The 24,269-nt window shown below is 37.4% G+C and overlaps 2 protein-coding genes across 2 annotated transcripts; both read left to right on the forward strand.

Moving 5' to 3' along the window:
* Positions 1-230: 230 nt before the first annotated feature.
* Positions 231-11,748, forward strand: LOC107755692 (WW domain-containing adapter protein with coiled-coil-like). Its single transcript, XM_016572578.1, has 12 exons — positions 231-504; positions 707-740; positions 1,391-1,583; positions 3,263-3,339; positions 4,172-4,287; positions 4,365-4,477; positions 4,596-4,876; positions 6,590-6,739; positions 7,558-7,655; positions 8,035-8,203; positions 10,503-10,630; positions 10,715-11,748. Exons 1-12 carry the CDS (start codon positions 464-466, stop codon positions 10,782-10,784), a joined length of 1,470 nt encoding a protein of 489 aa, XP_016428064.1. The 5' UTR covers positions 231-463; the 3' UTR covers positions 10,785-11,748.
* Positions 11,749-13,818: 2,070 nt separating this feature from the next.
* On the forward strand, positions 13,819-16,308 carry LOC107755694 (BMP and activin membrane-bound inhibitor homolog). The gene is made up of 3 exons (XM_016572582.1): positions 13,819-13,912; positions 14,421-14,702; positions 15,414-16,308. Exons 1-3 carry the CDS (start codon positions 13,837-13,839, stop codon positions 15,827-15,829), a joined length of 774 nt encoding a protein of 257 aa, XP_016428068.1. The 5' UTR covers positions 13,819-13,836; the 3' UTR covers positions 15,830-16,308.
* Positions 16,309-24,269: the final 7,961 nt, after the last annotated feature.

Consider the following 24,269-nt stretch of genomic DNA (forward strand, 5'->3'; position numbering starts at 1 on the left):
TCCTTACACTATTGAACCTTCTAGCCCATCTATGGAGAAACTGAAATACTGTACACAGAGATCAGCTGAACGTTACTTTTAATAGGATTTGTACTTCTATAAATGTATTTAATATCTTGTAGCTTAAGTTAAAAACAAGTTACATTTAAACCTCAAATGCTACTGAGCGTGAGTAGCAAAGGAAAAAGGTGCACGAGCGCAGGTTGCAGTCGTCTGCTCGTGCACGTCGCGCGCTGATCGCGAGCACTGGTCTCTGCTCGTGACGTGCACTCGCGGGGCGCAGTCGCGAGCAAAACGAAGCGATGGACCGTCAGCTCTTTCCCGAATAGCGAAGCAGCACTGCAGCAGAGCTACTTTTACAGATATTGTAGTGTGTGTTTGCAGGCAGTACCGCTAAAGAGAGCTGTAGTGCAGCAGAACTGCTTCAGTAGTAACACTTCACTTCCACATCACTGCAGCATTAATGGTAATGCATGCAACGAATCCATCCAGACTCAATGATGGGTAATCACACATTTACCTCCAGTTTACACCCGTCAACTAATCGCTTAAAGCCTAAACTAAGTGCATATTATGTTCGAAGAAATTCTTTCAAAGTAGTTTTTTTTTCTCTAACAGCGAGTTGTTTTCATTTCTCTACGTTAGCATTGTAGCTGGCTAGCAGAGAGCGCGTTTCTGACTATATTAACTTTTTTGTCTTTCACAGGTGTAATGATCGAAGAGATCCTCAAGCCTACCAGGTACACAGAGAAGTATTTTATCGTTGAAAGTAGACACATATTTGGGAGAGAAGCCAAAATAGTGTCAACATTGGATTAGCCAGTTTTAGCATAACACTAGTGCTCACAGGCCTAGTTCCTGCTTGCTAACTGAAACTACGATATACATATCGCGTCATACTTTGTAGGTAATAGAGGTCAATTATTTGTTTTTGGCAAATTGTTCTACAGTTCAACTAAAATAGTAGCTTATACAGAGGTAATGGTGTGACTAGAAGAGCTCACGTCTCAGCGTGCAAGCTTGTTTTGTAGTTAGCTATCGTAATTACGGGATTCACAACAAATAGAAACTGTAATAGCACATCGTTCTCATTTACTGTTAGGCCTTATCAGATCTAGTATTACGTTTTATAGTGACTTGATGAGCTTAACAAACACCGACAAGAGTGCAGATCAACTAGCTCCCTATCTAGTTTTAATAAACATCCTATTTGTATTTTTTTTCAAAAGCACCAGGTGTTCTTTCATGTCATTTGTAGTACAGTAACTTAGAAAATTACATTTAGTGATTTCATAATATTCCATTTATTTGAGCCTGCTTTTCTCTGCCAGAATAGAAGTTCAAGCTCAGTGGCCTTTGCAGTCCTTCTCTCATGCATTGTATTTTGCAGTCTGTCAAATATCAGTCAAAGAGTCACTCGTCAAATGACCATCGCCATGACAAGATGCGAGATTCGTCAGACTCCACACCACCAACTAAAATGCTGCGGCGATCAGACAGTCCAGACAACAAGCACAGTGACGGAACAGGGCACAGCCAAACGAAAGCACTCCACGTTCACCGGACCCGTGAGAGGGACAGCGGTAAGGACATGAGTGAGGAGAGGTTCCACGTGCATATGGTTAATGTTTTATACTTGTATGATATGGTCCCTAATACCTCAGAACCCCAAAATCCTATTTTAAGTGGGCTATATGGGGAAACATTATTCACAGTGGTAAATAATTATACATGATATTATATAAATATATATTTAGTTGTGGTTAAGCAGGGCATTATAATTAAGAGTGGACTGACCAGGGGTTTTGAGGCAGATACCAATAAGTGATATTATGAGACTGTAAACAGCACCCACCGGCAGGAACATTTCACAACTTGGCGCTTTTTATGTGTTTTATACTTCTTTTTTTAAACTATATTTAGCTTATGCTTTTGTTTAGGCATTATTAGTAACTTAAATTACTGTAGGTGATAATAAACAATGTGAGAAGTCATCCCAGCACTGTTGTTACAGTATAACTGTTATTAATTGTATTGCAGTGAACCTGCATTTCTGATGACGCTAAAATTAGATTTGGCACAATCTAGAACTGTAACAAGTGATTCTGAGTTTGATAGAACTGTTTGTATTGATGCTTTATGCATTTTATGCGTTTAGTTGGTATGGTTTGGTTTACAGGTCTGTGTTTTAATATTGGTTTATTTCATTTATTACTAGGGTTACATCAATATTAAAATAGCAACATTCTGCCTGATTTTATCCTGCTATTGATATTAATATTATTATAATGTTAATTATATTCTAAGGTGTTTTGTCTAAATTAAAAAATAGTAAAAACTACAATTTATAATTTTAAATACTACAAGTCAATTTAGGTTTTTTAGTAGTAGTGTTATCTAAAACAATATGTGAAATGGAGATTCATTTAGAGATTTGCTACTTTTTGCGTAACCATGTTAACATGCAATACATGATATAATTAAATCTGCTGATAACTGACATAATACATTGTTTCATGAATCTCTAGTTTGCCGTCTTGCATTTTAGAATTCTGTGTAATTAATGTAATTACTCTTGAAAATGGACATGTTATAAACCAAAACACCATTTGGAAGTTGTATAGTAGGCTAAGGCTAAAATCCATCTATAATCAAATTGACTGATATTGATAATAGTCTTTACATGTTTTATGGAACAGATTTAATTGCTAGATTTTAGTAAATCAAGCAGCATTAAAACACAGGATACTCTCTTGTGCTTCCTTCATGCTGTCTTACTTCCTGTTATTACCACAGCCATGAGGCTGCAGCAGGTTCAACTCGTCAGAGGCCTCTTAGCATCGGTCTTTTCTCTGATAGGTTGTGTTGCACATGTTTAGACCTTACTTTTAATTTACTTATTTTCAGATCTCTGGTGTATTTTCAGTCTCGGTGTAGGCTGAAATTTTAATTTGGCTTGAAAATATTAATGTAAGAATTTTTTTTCTCAACTGGACAAAAATGTAAAAAAACACAAGCCTAAAAAGTTGTATGTAGGGTCACACAATTTGGACGTCAGTGGAAACAGCATCTCATCCTGTCATGAGGCCATGTTTCCACCGCTCAGTCACAGGACTGTCAGCTCAACCCTATAAACTAGCTGTCCAGCGTGTTAAATGGAAGCCCAGAATACTGTCTTGTTTCAGTGAATTATGTTCTGCAAAAGTCTTCAGGTTTTCACATGCTTGGTGGTTTGTTTCTGATCTTCTTAATTATGTTTCAGGTGTCAGTTCTTCTCCACAAGAAAACTCCCATCATGCATCCAGTTCTCACCCTCATCCAAACAGAACTTCAGAGATGGTAAGTTGATTAGTTAGTGAAGAAGTCTGAAGAACTAGCATTTCGCGACATTTTGAGGTGTCTTATTCCCTGATAACAATCGTTGTGATTAGCAGCGTGGAATAACATACCACTCTTCTGGGTATTGCAGACTCGCTCTCTCTTATGATAGTTTTATTGCAAAAAATATTTGAGACAATAGAGTATATCTGACAGTGTAAGATATACTCATTCCCATATTTAGGATAACTTGGATTGTGCACTTTTCTTTCCGCAGCTTACTCTGTGTCCTCAGCCATATTTCAGATTTGTTTTATTTTTTGGAAACATGTTATTTACTACCGTAAAGTGATGTGACTGGTGGATGTTTTCTGTGAACAGCGCGTGTTGATAATTTTCATTAACGATTATTACCGTTTTTATCGATTAACTTTTGCAGCCCTATTTTTGTTGGAAAATCTCTGTGCATCCAAATGAGGTTTCGTGAGATACCGTCTCTTCTGATTTCAAAAATGTTAATAAAATGTTGCTGTGGTATATATTTTACTTTCTTTTGAGAATTACATCAATATATTTATTCATAGTTCATAATTCAGAGTTCTGTAAATAAAATAAGGGGTATTCAAAAAATTTACAAACAAATATTTCTCAAAACTTGGTAAACGGTGAGATCCAACTGTAAGGTTGAATTGACTATACTGGGATATTTAAAGGACTGTTGATAAAAAAAAAAAAAGTAGCACACACACTAATAAATCATCCTGACTCATCCCTATCCCTAATGGCCTCTCATATGACAAATTTCCCTGCTCTTTGTTTCTTGATGTGCCTACATATTTCCTGTCTCTTCCAGCCCCGCGAGCCAGCAGATGATTGGTCAGAGCATATCAGTTCGTCTGGCAAGAAATACTATTATAACTGTAGGACAGAGGTCTCTCAGTGGGAGAAACCTAAAGAATGGTTGGAGAGGTGAGTTGCTTTATATCCCCTGTAACTGCCTCTCTTCTTCAAACCATGCACTTACACCAGACTTCCTGTCTGAACAGAGAACAAAGGCAGAGAGAAGGTGCCAAGACTATGGTTAACAGCTTTCCCAAAGACAGAGACTACAGACAAGAGGCGATGCAGGCCAGTGCCACAAGTGCCCTCAGTAGTTCAAGTAAGTAGCAGAAATATATTTCTAAGTTGGTAGAAGTTCACTTTGCTGATGTGTTGTGTTTCAGTGGTTCTTAACACATTTGTCTTGTCTTTTTCCACAATCCCTTTCATTCTCCCAGAATCTACTTTAGCGGAGAAGCCATTGTCAAACTCTGGTTATTCTCAGCCTTTGTCCATAAACCCCTCCAGCACGCCCAGCTCCTCCTCGTCCTCCAAAGTGCCTGTGTCTCCTGCCCTGCAAGCTTCAACCTCCACTCTGCTTCAGGACCCAGCACTCCTCGGACAGCTGCTGCCTGCGCTCCAGGCCACCCTGCAGATGAACCACGGCAATGTAGACATGGGCAAAATTAATGAAGGTAATGGCTGCGCAGTGTTTCCCATAGGATTTTGTGAGATTATGGTGGGTAGACCGTATAGTCGGTACATTTAAAAGTTAAATGCATCAATCTGGTGCCCTTTAAGAGTTCAGAATTAAGAGCTCCAACCCATTTTCAGTGTCCAAATTGAATAAATGTAGTAAATTGCATTAATGTTTACTTGGACTTTAAAGTGGATTAAAAACTTTTTTTTTTGTTGCAATAGTGGTCAAACAATTAGAATATATAGATTATAAGTCACTTACAATGTACATTTGGGAATACCACATGTGCTTTTTATTTATTGTTATTATTAGTTTCTATGCAGATGCACTCTCCTACAAAATCACCCTAGTCATTCTTGCTCCTCTTAAAATAAACTTTTCTTTGTGCATTTCTTTAAAGTCAAGAGGTCAGATCTTGTTAGTTTTTCTCCAGTCTTGTAACTTTTCACGCTGCTTAACCTGTCATTTTTCTGTTTTCATTTCCTATTGATCACATGTGATTCGAGCATAAATTATATAGAGGTAGGGCTGGGTACAGATTTTTTTCAAATTCCGTTCTTATTCACTAGCTCCCTGTTCCATTCAATTCATGTTTCAATTCAGTTTGATCTTTTCCAATTGGGTATATTAATGTGTGTATGGTAAAAGATCAATCTTGGGATTTTGAGAATCAGTATTTGCTCAAATAAAGACTACCGTTTTAAAGGAAAATCAGTATTACTCTACCCTATTCAGTAGACAGCTGACGATCTGTTGTTCTAGGGAGGGAAGAGTATGTTCTGCTTTTGATCAGAGATGCTCCCTAGATTAGTGTTCATCCAGTATTGTTTTTCCCCTTTAAATTGCAGTTATCTTAGAGACCAGGGTGGCCGATATTAAGCAGGTACACATACCATGCTATTTAATTTAAAGGGGTCATATGATGCGATTTCAAGTTTTCCTTTCTCTTTGGAGTGTTACAAGCTGATTGTGCATAGATAAGATCCCTGAAGTTGCAAAGACTAAAGTCTCAAAACCAAAGAGATGACCTACAATAATGTACAGTATTTGAAAAATAATGTGTTTTTTGAACATTAAAGCATGTCAACATATTCTGTTACACCAAATACACAAAATAATGATCTTTAAAAAAACATCATATGACCCCTTTAATGATATTAAAAACACATGCATAACAATTGATTAAAATATTTTTTTCCATGTTTACAAAATTATTAATAAATAATTTGAAAATTAATTATTTAATTACAAATTCTGTAAAATCATCAGAATTATACTTTAGAAAAAAAACCTTCTTGATTCTGTAATTCTGTAACAGTTTTTTTTTTTTTTTTCCCAAAGAAATTGTTAAATATAGGGATACATAAATGCACCACTTAAGACACATTGGCCAAACAGAAAAACCATTGGCCTATGCTCAGATGTTGTGCTCCAGAGCAACTAATCCACATTTTGTTAAGGAACTATGCAACCATATATTACAATACTTTGTTAGACCAATGTTTTAGGTATGTTTACTGTTTATATACACCTAAGACTATGGACCCAAACCATCTTGAATAATTCTTAATAGGTTAAGCTACAACTTTACTGGAAAACTGAGACTTCGGTGAAGAATGAGATTTTTTATTTTTTTCAAATAATGTTAATTTAGTAGTAATTTAAGTCGGATTTAGTACATTTGGTATATTGTTATAAATACATTTATTTACCAGATTCCATATATCATTTCTATAACTCTGTTTCTAATGAACAGCTCAACAGTCCGGTCAGTCACCCATGTCATTAGCATCAGATGCCTCTTCACCGAGGTCATACGTGTCTCCCAGAGTCAGCACACCTCAGACCAATGCTGTCTCTAAACCCCTGCTCAGCTCTGCATCTCTTTCTTCGCAACCAAAGGTCAGTAGCAACTAGTGGTTTGTCATTGCCTAAACTTCTCTGTTATGGTGGCCTCAAAGTGTTTGGACATGTCATTGCATTAGATAACAAAATATCAATCCCTGTGACATATGTAAACAGATGATGCTACAGCTTGCTGACTTGTTTTCTTAGTCATTTTTTGTAGTTACTCTCAACCAGCTGGTCCCAAAGTAATTTGGTAAAAAAAAAAAAAAAAGGTTTGTTGTTCTTTAGTAAAAATCTGTTCACATCAAGGCTAGAATCTCTACATGACTTCTAAAATCTGAACAAATGTCAAAACACTAGGCATCAACCTTTGTAAAAGGTTACAACAAGCACAGCAAACTCACAAAGTGACATGCACATTGTTGCTAGGAGACACATAACCAAAGAAAATAAATGTTCTAAAATCAGCTGAAAATATCAAACATGTTTGATTATCCTCTGATTTGATGGAATTATAGTCTGAAGCTAATTTGTAAACACAACTACCCAAAATATGTCGACTGGCTCTGACTTTCAATAAGTAGACTCGACTCGTAGTGCAAACTAAATTGAATAATTTCTCTGTTTTTATAATGGATTTGTGTAGATTAAGATTCAAAATGTTGGTGTTTAGAAAAAGGGCTCAAAAGTTCAAGAAACACGTATGTACAGTATATATGTCATATTGGTTTGCTATTCACACATTTAAGTGTTGCGCAAGTGTCTAAATACTTTTTGGGACCACTGTGTATGTTTTACGTCTCAACACATTTTAGAAAGTTGTACTGCTGACCATTTCTGGTCATATTCAAGCTGTTGTTCTTCAATTTCAGGTCAGCGCATCAATTCAAAGACAAGGATCAACTTCCCAGCAGTCTGTCAGCTCTGACAAACCTCTGGAATTCAGTGATCCCCGTCTTCACAGGCAAATGTACGAATCTCTCAGTAGGAACTTGTCTTTTGGCTGTTGGTAATGTTGGAACAGCCTATCAAATGTCGTCCTACAGCACCATCTACCTGTTCAGTGTTGAAATGCAACCAAACACATACATTGTGGATAATTGCTGATATCGATTTTGGTTTCCTTTGACTTTGATTATAATTTTTTTTTATAAATGAGGGTGAGTATATGGTGACAGAAATTGCATTGTTGGGTAGACTTTCACTTTAATACATGTTTATTATTATAAGCATACACTTGTTAGTAGTATTATTATTAGTAGTAGTAGTATACAAAACGTATCTATTTAAATGGTTGTAATTTTAAAATTCTATTTATTTATGCATTTAATTTTAATTTAATTTTATAGCAGTCAAGAGGGCTTGTCGGGCTCTAATGGCAGTGCGGGCATCAGCATTCCCGCCTCAGGCAGCACCTCTCGAACCCAAAGCACTTTCACTCCTTCTCTAGCATTGCACTTTGATGAAAATCTCATCAAGCATGTTCAAGGCTGGCCTGCAGAACATGTGGAGAAGCAGGTACGAGCATGTTCATTGATCTTCTAGGGCCAGTTGTTCAAAAGTAATCTGATCGGATTTCGACGATCGGATTGTATCAAATCTTGAAGATTGGTTGTTCAACAGAAATCTGGATCAAATAACCAGTTTGTGTTATTCAAAACTTTATAGTGAGATTGGGGGGTACGTTTGATCCAAAAAAATCAGGATTATACTGATCCCACCAGAAGGGTGGATTTCAGGAACAAAAATATAATAAAACTTTAAAACTGGTCCAAAAATGCAACATTTGTAACATGTAATATATCCCCAAAAGCCCCAAACAGCTGTCAATATCAAACAAAAAAGTTATCTAATTTAAAGTGTTTTATTTATTTATTTTTTAATCACTGTTTGTAAACTACATTGGCACAATCATCAAAGATGAACCAGTCAGAAGTAGTTATTTATGTAAATGAAATGTGACCCTGGAGCACCAAACCAGTCATAAGTAGCACGGGTATATGTGTAGCAATAGCCAACAATACATTCTATTTTGATTGATTTTTCTTTTATGCCATAAATCATTAGGATATTAAGTAAAGATCATGTCCCATGAAGATATTTCGTAAATTTCCTACCGTAAATATATCAAAACGTAAATTTTGATTAGCAATATGCATTGATAAGAACTTCAATTGGACAACTTTAAAGGCGATTTTCTCAATATTTTGATTTTTTTTTTGTACCCTCAGATTCCAGATATTTCAAATAGTTTTTAGCAAATATTGTCCTATCCTAAGTAATTAACCATACACGGGGCTTAAAGTTCTCCGGCACCGTGCCGGATCTCCTGTGTGTGGCGTTTAGCTGCGGGAAAATAAGATAGTCCTCCTACATTTAAGACAAATTTACCTGTCGTTTTAAAAAGTGTCCACACCCCCAACCCCCGGAAAAAAAGTTCAGGCTCAGGTTTTTTTTTTGCTTTAACCCCTGCATACATCAATGGAAAGCTTATTTATTCAGCTTTCAGATGATATGAGATTTCTGCTCGTTCTAAATCAGATACAGATAAAGTAGATACAGATAAAGATACATTTTACTGTGATTACTGACATTTTACAGATAAAGTAGCACAGTAAAGATTACATTCATATGAATGCATTGAGAGCGATTGCGTGTGTGAATTAATTCTACCTGGCAGCATCTCTCTACTAGTAGTGAAGCTGTGGGATTTAGTTATTAAGAAATATATGCTTGGAACGTTTCAGTTTCTAAGATATTTTATTGAGAAATCACAGAACAGTGTTGACAGTACATTTCCGCACTGAATGATTCTGTGTGCTCGCGATCTGCGCGTAATGTACGAGCTACTGTCTGTAATATGCGTGCGTTACAGTGCAGCAGCGAATTAGATTAGAACGGCGATTAACTTACCTGTACAATAAGCTGTTTAAAACGTGTATTATCTTGTTCTATTTCGAGCATCCAGTAATATAATCACACATGTCTTGTGGAGCGCTTTCAGAGTATGCATTTATTTGTCATTTTAACTGTTTGGAAACGGAGCGTAAATGTGGAAGTTCTTCAAAGATTTCTTATCCTGTTGCCCCCTCTATAGGACCAGCGACTAGTTGACGTCAAGCTTAAAGCATCATGGTAGAGCATTGAAGTCGATTAGTCGGTACAACCCCTAGAACACACACACATAGATAGATAGATAGATAGATAGATAGATAGATAGATAGATAGATAGATAGATAGATTATTATTATTATTTATTTATTTCTTTACATCATGTCCCTTTAGGGGCTTCGTAGAGCACTAGTAATCCAGATTTGGTAATATGAAAAAGTGTGTATCTGGATCATTGTGGTCAATCCAATTTTGCTTGCTTAAACCAGCAGAAAAGATAGATTACCTGATCCTGGATAGCAAAACCTGCAAGCTTAAAGCATCATGGTAGAGCATTGAAGTCGATTAGTCGGTACAACCCCTAGAACACACACACATAGATAGATAGATAGATAGATAGATAGATTATTATTATTATTATTATTTATTTATTTCTTTACATCATGTCCCTTTAGGGGCTTCGTAGAGCACTAGTAATCCAGATTTGGTAATATGAAAAAGTGTGTATCTGGATCATTGTGGTCAATTCAATTTTGCTTTTAAAAACCAGCAGAAAAGATAGATTACCTGATCCTGGATAGCAAAACCTGAGATTTCCAAATCCAGATCATTCTGATCCAGATAACAACTGGCCCCTAAAGATCAGATATCAGTTCTCCAGCTATTGAATTTCTCTTCCTCTTCATCTTAAATTCCTGTCACCCAGGTGTCACGGTTAAGTGAGGATATCCACAACATGGGAACCCTCTACATGTCAGAGATCTGCACCGAACTTAAGAACCTTCGCTCTTTAGTGCGAGTATGTGAAATCCAGGCCACATTGAGAGAGCAAAGGTCTGTAACCCTGATTTGAATAGAATGATCAAATATACATAATGAAATGACTTTATATGAATCTTTTTTCTTCTTTTCACACAGGATTCTGTTTCTGAGACAGCAGATCAAAGAACTTGACAAACTGAAAAATCAGAATTCCTTCATGGTTTGAGAGATGGCTGTGGAGCTCATGGCAGTCTCTCTCCAAACATGTCCAGCCCCTGGTTGTTTGGACCCCTGCTCTCAGCCCGAGCTCTCAGATTCGCAGTCGAACTGTAGGCTGCAATGCCTGAAATGGGACAGAGAGAAAGGAAGCTTCCAAAAGTGCTTATCAAGGCAACACAAGGCCCTGAGATCGTAGATTAATTTCACAGTCCTTTGACGTACATCGCTTCTCTATTCTCAGATCCACAGGCCATTAGAGCGAGATATTCAGAGAGCGCTCTCCAACACAGACTAACCTTTGAGTCATCATGCAGTGGATCTGGTGATTCATGTGCTGGTTTTTCAGGGTTACGCCTGTGTTAACGGATCATAAAGTTCACTGTCACACTGGAGACCTAATATCCCCTTATCCTCCAGTGACTGACAGTGATTATGAATGATGTCAGAAGGGCTATCTGTGCACAAGGACGCTTCCAGCTGCACTGGCATTTCTCAAAGTGACCAACTAAAATAAGCCCAATATACTTCTGAGTGCTCATTCTCAAAAAATAGGCCTGACTGGCTGATTCTCTACCCCTCAGAAAGATTACATAGGACGCAAAAGTGATCTTTCTGAATTGGTGACGTGGCACTTAAAAGCTTTTGCCGAAGCGGTAGATGCACATTTTTTTAAGTTTCTGACCCTGATATAGGGGTCGTCACTATCTGCCTTCGATGTTCCTTGTTCTTTGCAGTGCTGTTACACATCTAACAGAGATTACTTTTCATGATGCACCCCAGCACTGTTTGACACTTTTTTTTTTTGTATTAATGTTGCTTTGATTTGTTTGTATTTGCTCAGTTGTTCTTTACTCGTAGAATTGAGTTTAGTCATTCCCATATTGCCCGAATTAGGAGGATGCAATGAGAGAACTCCATATTTTATACAGCTGTGGCTGCACATCACAAATGCATCCTTCATGGACAAAAGAGGACCACGAGGACTGTCCAAGCCGACCTACTGGGGGTAGAGTATGGAGACGTACAGGATCAGATCAAGTTTTTCCTAATCTTTTATGTAAAATATCAACCAGTCTATAGGAAAAAAAAACAAAAAACTAAGCATTTAGTCAACTTGTCAGTTTGTATTTGACAAGGATGTGAAAAAAGGCTAAACTGGTGATTCCTCTTTGATGTTTGCAATGTCATTCATAGTTTTGCTCCATTGTTCTTTCTGTCTTCACTGCCCTCTGATGCAGGGTTTGAACCAATTTTAACGCGATAGGCTGTAAATGGAGTACACTTTGAGAATAGAGATGGTTATGTTGCTTTATATATGGTTTCTAAAAGCTAGATCAAGTTTTTCCTAATCTTTTACGTGAAATATCAACCAGTCTATAGAAAAGAAAAAAAAACCTAAGCATTTAGTGAACTTGTCAGTTTGTATTTGACAAGGATGTGAAAAAAGGCTAAACTGGTGATTCCTCTTTGATGTTTGCAATGTCATTCATAGTTTTGCTCCATTGTTCTTTCTGTCTTCACTGCCCTCTGATGCAGGGTTTGAATCAATTTTAACGCGATAGGCTGTAAATGGAGTACACTTTCAGAATAGAGATGGTTATGTTGCTTTATATATGGTTTCTAAAAGCTACAGGAAATAAACAATTACCACATGTTTTGGTACGTTTGCTTTTGTGTATCGGTTGGTTTAAGACGGCTGCATGCAATCATGAACTAAAAGAACTCAAACACATGCTTGAATGTTTTTCCTTGTTAGCTTTTCTGTGGAATGTTTCACGTGCACTTAGGATCTGACCATTTCAGTGTTTCAGAACCCTAGGATTATTAAACAATCTACTTATCTGTTTTGTAAGTAGTAACCATGTTATGTTAGATGTATTATATACATACAGTTGTGGCCATAAGTTTATATAGTTGCAGAATCTGCAAAATGCTCATTTTAACAAGGTTAAAAAATTGCATTTTAGTATGGCACTGAATAAGCCGTTAAACACAACAGATGCTTGCAAAATTAAAGCTGAATTTAAGATAATTATTATAAATGACCTATTCAAAATATTATGTAAGTGATTCTTAATGTGTTGGGGTTTTTTATGTTTTGTGATAATTGTTCATGGGTCTCTTGTTTGTCCTGAGCAGTTAAAACTGCTCACTGTTCTCAAGAACAATCCTCCAGGTACTGGGTTTACAATATCATCTGCATATTTGAACCCTTCCAACAGTGACTTCATGATTTTGAGATTCAACTTTTTTTATTCTGAAGACAGTTGATGGACTCGTACTACAAAAGGTGCAACTTTTGCTGTTACATTCAAGAAGGTAACAGAAGATGCATTAAGATATTTTTGAAAAGGATATCTAGGTTAAATTGTATTTTGTCTTCTGGAAAACAAATCTACCTGCAAATATAAATTAACATGATATCTTAATACTGGTTGGAAGTAATTCATGAACTTAAACGTGTGTCTATTTAAGGGTCAGTTGGTTTCGGTTAGATAAAGAGAAAATAAGAATATTAAACCATTGGCAATTGGTATTTTTACATAAAGGGGTCACTAAGTTACAAGTCGAGCCATGCTTTTTTTCTGCAGAACGAGGGTTAAGCTGTATTAGCTGTGCATGGGCACATGGGGAGGCAACAGTCACAACTCACGCCTGTGAATGAACAGTCCCAGCGGCTCGATGACTCTTATAGGAGGAGCTGCTCTCATTCTCAAGTCTTCAACATTCAAGAGCACTCAAGCGGACTATATACATGAGATTATCCTTTTGAATAGTTGCGAAGTCTGTGAATCTCGCGTTCGAATTAAAACAAAAATGGATTATGTCTAACATGGGTTTTTAAATTGTATTCTAACAACTCCACGTCGGCTTTTCTGCGCACAGATGATTTTTTTCTGGAAGTCTTGAAGAGCAGCGAGGACTAAACCACGATGTGATCATTTCTATCCAAAAATGTTACGAAAAGTTAACGAAGCAAGTTGGAACACATCGTGAACACTAATACAGTGTTTCTGGCTATAAAGTCCGTATTGAGGCAAAGAAAGTGTTTTTGTCCAATGCAGCGGAACAGCAGTCTCGTTTCCATTTGGCTTCAGCTCGAGCTGTGCGCGATGGCTGTTCTCCTCACTAAAGGTGAGTGAATACTGTTTATATGGTCAGAAGAGTCTCCAGATTGATATATTAATGATTTAGTGGAACTACGATTAATTACATTTGTAATAAAACCAACGAAGTGTATTTACAGCTACAGCGTATTAATAATTACATAGTATTATTACACAGTAATAACAATGTAACACGAACGCTAATGTATAGGGTTTTTTGAACACCTAATTATTTGTTATCACTTATTAGCACTTTTGTTTTGCATTGCTGGGTGTGTGTAAGTACAAATATCAATACTAAATGTTGTATTGTTCTGTCAAAGCATTAAGAACCAAACGTCTTAAAGCCAAATTCCAAACGTGGGATCATATGACCTTCTTCTTTTTTTTTTTTTTTTAAGAAAATCCATTTGGGAACTAGGCTTTAAACAGGTTTTAAGTTGGAAAATTAATATCTATTTTTAAGTTATTTTAAGTGTTCAGTTGGAGTGAAGTTCATTCTTTTAATACCAGTAATTTCTATTTTCTTGTAACAGGAGAAATACGGTGCTACTGCGATGCCCCCCACTGTGTGGCCACTGGTTACATGTGCAAATCGGAGCTGAATGCCTGCTTCACCCGCACTTTAGACCCTCAAAGTGCCAAGTCTCCTTTATCTCATGGATGTTACGACCCTCTGTTGAACTCTGGAAAAACTTGCCACCCAGAGTCAACCTATGACACCATTCATGGATCTGCCACACTTCAGTGCTGCCATGAGGATATGTGCAATTACAGAGGCCTGCAAGATGTCACATACAGAGGAAGTGAAATTCATGGTATGAGAAGGAGTATTCATTGCTAGTGATAGACAGATAAATCAGACAATTTTTGATTTCAGTCATTAACTGTGCCCACTTGGCCAGTTAATAGAAGTACCTATTGAATTCTACCATTCTAAATCTACCAATTAATCAATTTGTCATTATCTACAAACGGTCTTGTCAATGAGTAATTCACAGCTTTTATTTTCAAATATTTTGGGAAATTTTGAGATATATGTGCATTGTTTCCTTGCACATGATGTGAAAGGAAACATTGTTTAAGAAATGTTAAAAGAAAAGAAAAAAAAAGAAGTCGAGAAGTTAATTTTCAGAATGTCAGTTGCATTTCAACTGCTGTTTTAGCAATTGATCAGCCATGCTGGTCTTTAATAATGTGCACATGGGGAGGCAAGATCTGAAATGGAGCTTAATCATCAAATTTGCAAGATTTAGAAACAACTTCCCCGCTGTGATTGGTTGATGGTTGTGAAACAGAGTACATTTCATTTAAATGAGTAGTTGTTACAAATCTGTATGACTATTTTAGAAAAATCGTTTTTGTCCAATGTTGTTTTGGACCCCACTGACTTTTGTTGAATTGACAAAAACAGTTAAACATTCTTAAAAATATCTTCTTTTGTGTCCCACAGAATATCGTGTATGTCAATGTTTTTCTTCAATTGCTTCATAAAAACATGGCCCTAAACATTCTCTGTTCTTATTCAGACAAACGGCGACATCAAACCGAAGGTAGCCGTCACGTGATTGCACGACTACAGGAAATTCCTTCCTCCAAGGAGGTATGGTTCCGCGCTGCGGTCATCACTGTACCCATTGCCGGCGGCCTCATCTTGGTCCTCCTCATCATGCTGGCCCTGCGTATGCTGCGCAGTGAAAACCGCAGACTGCGACAACAACGGAGAGAAATGTTGTCTCGCCTTCATTACAACTTTCATGGCCAACACCTCACCAAGGGTCATGTGGCCAAACTGGACTTAGAGTGTATGGTTCCAGTAGGAGGCCATGAGAACTGCTGCCTGACCTGCGACAAGATTCAGCAGTCCGACCTTACCAGCCAAAGACTTCTTTCATTGGTCAGCTGGGGGAAGCACAGTGGCCAAGGCAAGCTAGAGTTTGTGTGATGGCTTAAGAATTTGCTTTCCTCCGTGGGACTTGTGTTTTATTTCAACCCTTCTAAAGGAGGTACTGCAAACAAGAACTCAAAAGAGAACACTTGAAAGCTCTAACCATATGGTTGTTGCTCTAGAAGCACTTTACTTGAATTAGAGACTTAAGGAGAAGACTGCTTGTATTATATGCTGCGACGAGGAGCGGCTTCGTGCTGGTATTCTTTATCACCGAAGGATTCCAAAAAAATTTATTTTGGTTTTATCATGTGCACTTTTTGTATAAAGAATCTATGGTTTATTTGCTTTAATAGTGGAGTGGAGAGGGACATCTTTGTACCTTGTTTACCCCTAATAGTCAAAGGTACCTTAAGGGTGCATGTTATTATTCTAAGGTATTAATATACACTTTTTAGGGGTAGATAAGGTCTTGGTAACTTGCTGTTGTATCAGTAAGGTACAGTTTTTGCAATTTTTTTCACAGTGAATGATGACCGCTGCTGTGTGAATGTGTGATTCTCACTGTTAAAGAGATAGTTCACCCAAAAAAGAAATTTCTGACATTATTTACTTACTCTCAAACTCAAACATATGGGTTTTCAGCTGTTTTTGTTCATACAGTGAATTAAATGCACTTTCAAGCTCTAAAATGGACATAAAGGTAGTGTAAAAATGTAATCCAACCCTACAAGTAATCCATATCCATAACTCCAGTAATTTAATTCATTTTCTGAAGCAATATGTTCACTTAGAACAATGAACAAGCCAAAAAATGTACAGGGTTTTCATTTACAAATCACATCAAATCATTGATAAACCTGTGTATACAAAGCCCAAATCAAATATGGTGATGTGCCAAAAACATCAAACCTTATTGGTGCATGTGTCATGATGTAAAGTTTTGAACTTTCATTGTTTGGACAAAAACGTACAACAGAAACATTCTTCAAATACATGAATTTGTGTTCCGCAGAAGAAAGAAAATAATAGACTGAAATGTCACGAGGGTGAGTAAATGATCACCAAATTTTTAGCTTTTTGATGAACAATCCCTTTAACATTCACCAGCCACCTCTGACCTGCTTGTAGATTGTGCTCACTGTGAAGATGTTTCACTGTAAATATTACATGTTCAAGGAATCTGTTTGGTATTTCGTATCTTTATTGGTTCTTGTTCGATGAGATCGCATTGGGTGTGTGAAGCTGAACAGCACTAAAAGTACTCAGTGTTGTGTATGATATTGACAAGCTCATTATACCCGGAGGGAGAAGTCTTGGCTAATGCTTCAGTATGTCAACACGTGCACAGTTGCAACCGCTCGACTGAGGCATTGGAATCATTAGCAGCAGCATAAGGGCATGGCAGTGTAGTGTGGTAGCTATTACAATCATGTCTTGTTTTACAGTAGCGCTACACGTCTGACTGACTCAATTCCCAGGCCACAATCACTCAGGCTCAAACTCTTTCACTCAGCTTCTTTGGAAAGAATTTAGATCCTCTGTGTAAACTTACCCTCTCACACTACTTATTGTTAATTCCACTGGACGGAAGGTGCGCTTGACACTGGTTTCCAGTGTAAATGTGATTTTATGTTAGTCTCTGTGGCTCCTTTATTTTGCATTGTGAATAGGTAGTGCAGTGGGTCATTAAATCCTTTTACAAATAATCCCTCATGACAGCACAGCATGTCTCTTTACTCATTTTATTATTATTATTATTATTATTTTTGCAGGAAATGCAGTCAATGCACTTAAGTCATTTTGCATTTTAGTCCATTCTGAGATCCCAAGTCTTAACAGTGTGCTTCCTCAAAAATGTGTCCCTGTTCACTTTCCAAGTCATCGTGCCACTGCACACTCGGCCTCTGGCTCATTGCACAAAACGTTAACAGTTATTGTTGGCCCTAGAGGAGAATGCAAGCTTTATTGCAGTGAATGGGATAAAAAGCATTTTCCTCTGACAGTAATAACAGGGAACTTATTCCGTGGTCCACATATATTTTAAAACATAAACTCAAATTCTTGAATGTGCATTTTTGCAGAGGTTAACATCAGGGTCGGAGAACAGAACCACCCTTTCTTTTGCCTTCTAGGGGTTTTGGTGGTGCCACTTTTTGTAATTATCTGTGATTATTTCACAGTGAAATATATTTGTGAATTGATAACCATTAGTGGGTCCTGTGTTGGTCTTATTACTACCAGGTTTCTATTTGTGTAAATTCCTTATATGATATTTTAGATATACTAATAATCCTCTTCCTTAGTACAGTAAATCACACAAACACTTGTTAACAAAAGCAGTCAACATCTCACACTTACAGTACATTCTCATCTGATGAAGTGCTATTACAATGCCTGCGCAAACATGTCAGATAAGTGTTTAATTGAGTCTTAGAAATTGGAGGGAGCCCAGTGTTCCTGCAGACAAATACAAAGTTTTAAAGGAATTAAAAAAAGCAAGACAGATTAATTTAGATTTCTCAAAACAGCTCTGACCCCTACCTTTTTATGCCTTGAACACTATTGAGTGAGAGGGAATGTTTGGTTTCTGTGTCTAGAATGAGGAGGTGTCCGATTTGGGGGGTTTCAGCAATGCCTTTGTGCCTTCAACCTTTCAAGACTCCCTCAAATCCCTGGCCTGTTCAGAACATGATCAGCAGAGCAAGTGTGCACTTTGAACTTGTAATGTGTGAGGAATGTGGATTAATGTATGAGCGCATAGCAAGTTCTCTTTTCAAGGGCACACAGGCCATTCTCTCACATACAACAGCTGAAATACAGAGGCACATTCCCAGAATGAGCTAAATTAGTTATCAGTTCGACATGAAATGGTAAGGTTTAGTTCTGAAAACTTCTCAAGAGCTCTGAATTTGTGTATTTGGACAGAAACATCTGCAGGCAAACAGCAGTAAATACACTGAACAAAATTATAAACGCAACACTTTTGTTTTTGGCTTTTGAATCTTTAACTTGTATACTGAGAAAGTGAGAAAGAGTTTGAGTGTGATATGCATTATTTGCATATTTGAGTGCGATATGCATTAGTTTGTGTTTAATAGCATATTGTGTTGTTAGTTTAGCAACATCCGCTGTTGGCAAACTACTGGAATCAACTATAAGCGTTGGGGTCTTACTTGTGGTTCTTGTGAAGATCACGTATGATCATTAAACAAGTCCCTGGCATGTAAAGCATTCCTAATTAGTCACTTATGCAGTTCCATTTCAGTTTGAATGCTTTATTGAAAGGTAGCTTCCTTTGTAGACAGTAGGGCATGCAGCTTGCTAGGTTTAAGAACAGAGCCAAAGAGTTGTCAGAGCTTTGAGCTTTAATGACAGATTGCAGAAAAAAACAGTCATTTTAAAATGTGTAACTGTAAAAAGACGTTTATGAAAAAGCTAGAAGAGAAGCTCAGCCAGAGCAAAACCTTTGCCAGGTGGTTCATAAAGACCTGGAACAGCTTCTAAATCTGCAATGTTTTCTTCAACCTTCACTCACTCCAACTCTGCTAACAGACAGGAAGTACTTAGTCACTTGCTGTTTACCTCAGAAGTTGCAGATATTCTATACCTGAGGGGTCTCACACTTGTAACTTTTTGATGTTCACCTTTTGATTTTTCATCTTGTAGTAGTCGGGGAAGTAAAAGGAAAAAGTATAGGCTCTTTTGATCCTCAACTCAAAGGACATTCAACAAATATTACATCACCAAGCAGAGGGGAAACTCGTTTAAAGTTTGTTAGCACTGTAATATTTCAACTTTAACTGGCTAGCTGCTAACATTTATTTTGGTGATTCAAGTATAAAAATCGAAGTGATTTGAAAGAAACAAGCAATTTTTATTACAAACATGAGTCAAACTGGAGCATATTCATTACTTTTTAATTGTTTTGAAGGGGGGAAATTATATTCTTATAGAAAGATAAGAATTATGTTGACAAAGCAGGGACTGAAGAACAACAATCTGAAAACGCCACATAAATTATGATTAGAAACATCAAATTTAGGGGGTGTAGCAGCACAACCAGCACTCCCTGTTGTTCAAGAGGGGTGTGAGTTTGAATTTGAACATTCCTTTTGTAACTAAATGGGGGGAAACAGGATTAAGAAGAGAGAAATGGAGATGAGTGAGTGAGTTATCAGAAAACAGTGAATATGGAGCTTAAATGAGATTAAAGATTCATTTGTGATTTTTCTACACATTTGAGAAATGGCAGCTTTATAGTTTTTGAAGTATAGCCAAGAAGTGAAAAGTAATGAAAACAGATATAGGTGGACTGGGAATCATAAATAACGTTTGGCTCAATGTCCATTCTCAAAACAAAATGTTCTAAGATCAACATGAAACTTTGGAGCTATCGGTTGAATCATTTCCTGAATATTGGCAAGGAACTAAATATAACATTCCTATAACAATGACACATACAACCGGATATTAACCATAAATGATTTTGTGTTAGTCAGATAACTAGTTATCTGTAAACCCACTGATATTGAATCAAACTCGCTCCAAGGCAATACACTTTCCACATTTAACTAGCACACTGTTCTACAAATGTTCATCATTCATGAAACAGCAACACTCACTAAAATATCAGACTCCTAACATTCAATAAATTGTTGTCATATCTTATATGATTGCAACACAAAATAAACAAGATACAGTAATATCTGTTTTTCTATTATGTTTTATGCTAATAAACAACCAGAGACATTGGAGCCACGTTGAAAAACCAAAATGTATTCAGACTACTTATTTTCTGCCCCCTGTTTAAGTGAGGGAGTGATTTTCACAACTGTAATTTTCAGAATCATGATTAAAGTTTTGAAGTTTGGAAATGAAAGATCTTACAAAGCCTCACCACGCAGCCGCACAGAAACTACTATGTTCTTGTTTATCAAAGCCTCATGCTAACTACTGAAAACAATATTCACAAAGGCAGTCTTGATCCGACAGTGAGGGGAGACCGAAAAAATGTTGGCTTTTTCAGAGAAGCCATATATTTGAGCAAGCCTTATATTTGTCTGTAAAATAGTACCGTCTTTGCCCCCCACAGCATTTCTCTTTCTGGGTACTATTTTCTTGTGGCCTTGTTAAGTACTGTCTAGTTGGTATACATAAGGTTTGTGCTGAGGACAGGAGGATTTATTTTGCAGTAGTGGCACATACAGTGGGTACGGAAAGTATTCAGACCCCCTTAAATTTTTCACTCTTTGTTATATTGCAGCCATTTGCTAAAATCATTTAAGTTAATTTTTTTTCCTCATTAATGTACACACAGCACCTATATTCTCCTTTTGCCAGACGAACATGGTCAATAGTCCAGGCTGCATCACAAGTCAGATTACGGATTGATATATTTCAGAATACTTCATCCAGTTCATTCTCCCTGAAGATCGGGATACATTATGCCAGCATTTGGTGGGGAGACTTGAAGCTGGCCATAGGGTCTGTCAGACAACTTTTGTGTTCCTTGTGATCTTTGCTGGGGATCTGTCTCTATGGCTCATCTAGTTGTCATGGTCTCCGCTGACACTGAGGACAGACAGACAATATTAGCGTAGATGCCCCTCCACTTACGATGTAACAGGTATGAATGTTATGGGAAGTGTTCCCAGTTCTGGTTGACCTAATTTATGCAGCATTTATTATGCAGCATTTATGTTTAGATTTATACCTGTCCACTCTTGTATGTCATTGACCTATAAGTGTCTGTGCTGATGTGTGCTGATTTTGGGTCAGTTCCTCTTTGTGTTTGTAATATTCATTGCACAAGAGCCAGGAACTTCTTTTAGATGGAACATTTGTTATGACAGGTGGGGAAGTCTATTTGATGTATTGTTTAAAATTTATTATAAATCTCTGTCATCGTTTGATGAGCTAAAAACAAAACCTAACAGGATGCACTGTATCTGTAGTAGTCACATATGTTTTTGTCTAAATGTAATGTTTCGTTGTATTTTGGGTGACTGTCTGTCAATTGCTGTTATGTTGACTTCTGGGAGGTGTAGTAGTAGGTGATCAAAGGAACACACTGCTCCACAGAGGCTTACTGAAGCCGACACCAGATTTTCCCCTATCATGTCCTGTCATGCTAGTAATTACACAAAGCTGTCTACTTCTGAGCCAAGCCCTTAGACTCCACGTTATCATGTCTCTCTCGAAGGTACACGCTGAGAAGATAAACACACATTTCCACACATATCTTTGACGTTAAACTTAAATTCCTAGTCACGTGAGATGGAGGGCATTCCAGTGGCTGAGGACTTAATAACAGGCCAGGATGTTTATTCCTGCATGTAGGATGTCACTTTGCCTTATGACAGTCTAAAGGCTACCAGTGACCAACCCCAAACAGATGTCTGCCATACCACAATACATCAGCAGGTCCTCAATGTGCACCATGATAACACAGATTACACAGACAAGTACTGCCAGGTACATATTAAATCATTATGTTTTAATAATCATATGTACAGCACACGATTAATAATTTTAACTGTAGTGTGATATTTGATATTACATTTAAAGATACTGTAAGTTATTTTAAATGTACTCAATTGCAACCTAATCATTACAAATGTGGAATTACAAATATTTTCAAGTACATGTCTGTCAGCGAATCACCACAATCACCAGCTCTGGACTCCATGTCCCAGAATCCTCCCCGGCTCACACCTGTTCTCAGTCACGATCACCATCACCAGTTCTGATTCCCCGAACCTGTCATCTGCAATCAAGGCACCATTCATAAGCATGCTCCTTCCAGTCACTCACCGTCTGGCCTACCGTTCACTACCCTGAACCTACCAGACGCTCTGAATGTTAAATACCTGTTTCTACTTATCGCTAGATCCCCGAAGTTCTTCCTAAGTTGCTCTCCTCCGCTCCTGGATCCCGAACTCTCCGTGAACCTGCAAAGGAACCAAAAACCATCAGTACCCAGCTAAGATTCATTGAACTGCCATTTGTGTTGGATACTCACCAGTCATTGCTCCATTCGATCTGCTTCAGCCATATCTTTCAATAAACTTGCTATTCGTTCACTTATCTGTTGTCTCCAGCTTGATCTGTGACAATGTCATGCAAGTTTCAGTTGAAATGACATTAAAGTATATTTTAGTTTACTACAAATGCTTGTCAGAACATTCTGTAGTACACTTTAACAATAGTTAAAAGACAATAGAAGTAATTATGAAATTGTTTAGTTTAAGTATATAGTTGTATTATATATGTGTGTGTGTGTGTATCAAGAAGTAAGATTCTGCCAGACATACATAAGTAATCAATTCTCATTCATTACTCTCCATTTGGTTAGTGTTAATCCAAACATCCATGAGCTCTAAAGAGAAGCATGTCTGACTTCAGATGTTTTCTTTCTTGTTACTTTATTTGTTTTGGGCATCATTTGATCAGAAGGGGGTCAGAACAGGATTAGCAGTTTTCCCTCAGTTGAAGAAGTGGACTGTGTTCTGCATGATTAAGCTTTGAAGCACAATGAATAGGAGTGCTATATTGCACACTAGTGATACATTAACACTGCGGGACACATTTGGTAGTGATGATGGAGACCAGCTCAGCTGAGCTCTCTGACGTAGTCACAGAGTCAAAGATAGTGGCTAGACTTCATGACATTGTGCTTGAGAAACAGGAAGATATTGAATCAGGACGCTGATTAGATTCAGGGACTTTGAAACTAAGGCAGGTTTTGTTCTAGATGTATGAGTGTGTGTGTGTGTCTCAAAGACTTGAGTACAAATCAAAATGATCTGGACAAGAAGGATAACGGGATGACACAGCAAAACTGGTGAAATAAAATGTAATTTTAGTTTTGAAATACATCCTGACTAGCCTTTACCCTCTGCTGCACTGCATTACAGTAGCTTTGAAGCCACCACAATGTGCCGAGCATTCTCTCTCCCACCCTCTGTCTCTTGCTCTCTTTCTCTAGTAAAGCTAAGTCAAGCCAGAAGCCGGTGCTTCTAATTACGGGGCCGGAAGATTGTAGGGTTTGAAGTCATCTCCACAGGCCAGCCAAGATTACAGTGCTGCATCTGTGCCTGTGCTGAGAAAGAACGAGGGGAAACAGACTCTCTGCTGAGTGCTGTATTTAGATGTGCTCGAACTGCAAGACAGCCATTCTTCAATTTTTGCTTTTTTTTTTTTTATGTGGGTTTTGTAAGAGTTACAGCACAAATGCCTAAATTCAACAGAATAATGCCAGATGAAGGTTGTATGATTGAAACATTATAGCAGTGTGTTAAACTGTAAATTTGCATGAAATGTTCCATTAGATCGATAACAGTTTTTCACCATGTAGAGTAAGTGTTTAGTGGCCAAATGCTGTTGTGTATTTGCAAACAGCATTGCAAAGTTGTCTGGTTTGAATTACAGCTCTCAACCTGCGTTTAGAAGCATAGTTTTTTGTTAGTATAACATGTGGAGATAATTTTCTAGA

This window comes from Sinocyclocheilus rhinocerous, unplaced genomic scaffold, assembly GCF_001515625.1.
Source record: "Sinocyclocheilus rhinocerous isolate Xijiao unplaced genomic scaffold, SAMN03320098_v1.1 scaffold2217, whole genome shotgun sequence".
In the NCBI taxonomy this organism is placed as follows: domain Eukaryota; kingdom Metazoa; phylum Chordata; class Actinopteri; order Cypriniformes; family Cyprinidae; genus Sinocyclocheilus; species Sinocyclocheilus rhinocerous.

What these genes read in the sequence shown, in the direction of transcription:
- LOC107755692 (XM_016572578.1), top strand. Translation starts at nt 464, where the DNA reads ATGGTAATGCATGCAACGAATCCATCCAGACTCAATGATGG. An exon ending in TAGGATTTTGTGAGATTATG is followed by an intron (nt 4,877 to 6,589) that starts GTGGGTAGACCG and finishes TGTTTCTAATGA; the next exon opens with ACAGCTCAACAGTCCGGTCA. An exon ending in CTCTTTCTTCGCAACCAAAG is followed by an intron (nt 6,740 to 7,557) that starts GTCAGTAGCAAC and finishes CTTCAATTTCAG; the next exon opens with GTCAGCGCATCAATTCAAAG.
- LOC107755694 (XM_016572582.1), top strand. Translation starts at nt 13,837, where the DNA reads ATGCAGCGGAACAGCAGTCTCGTTTCCATTTGGCTTCAGCTCGAGCTG. An exon ending in GGCTGTTCTCCTCACTAAAG is followed by an intron (nt 13,913 to 14,420) that starts GTGAGTGAATAC and finishes TTCTTGTAACAG; the next exon opens with GAGAAATACGGTGCTACTGC. An exon ending in CAGAGGAAGTGAAATTCATG is followed by an intron (nt 14,703 to 15,413) that starts GTATGAGAAGGA and finishes GTTCTTATTCAG; the next exon opens with ACAAACGGCGACATCAAACC.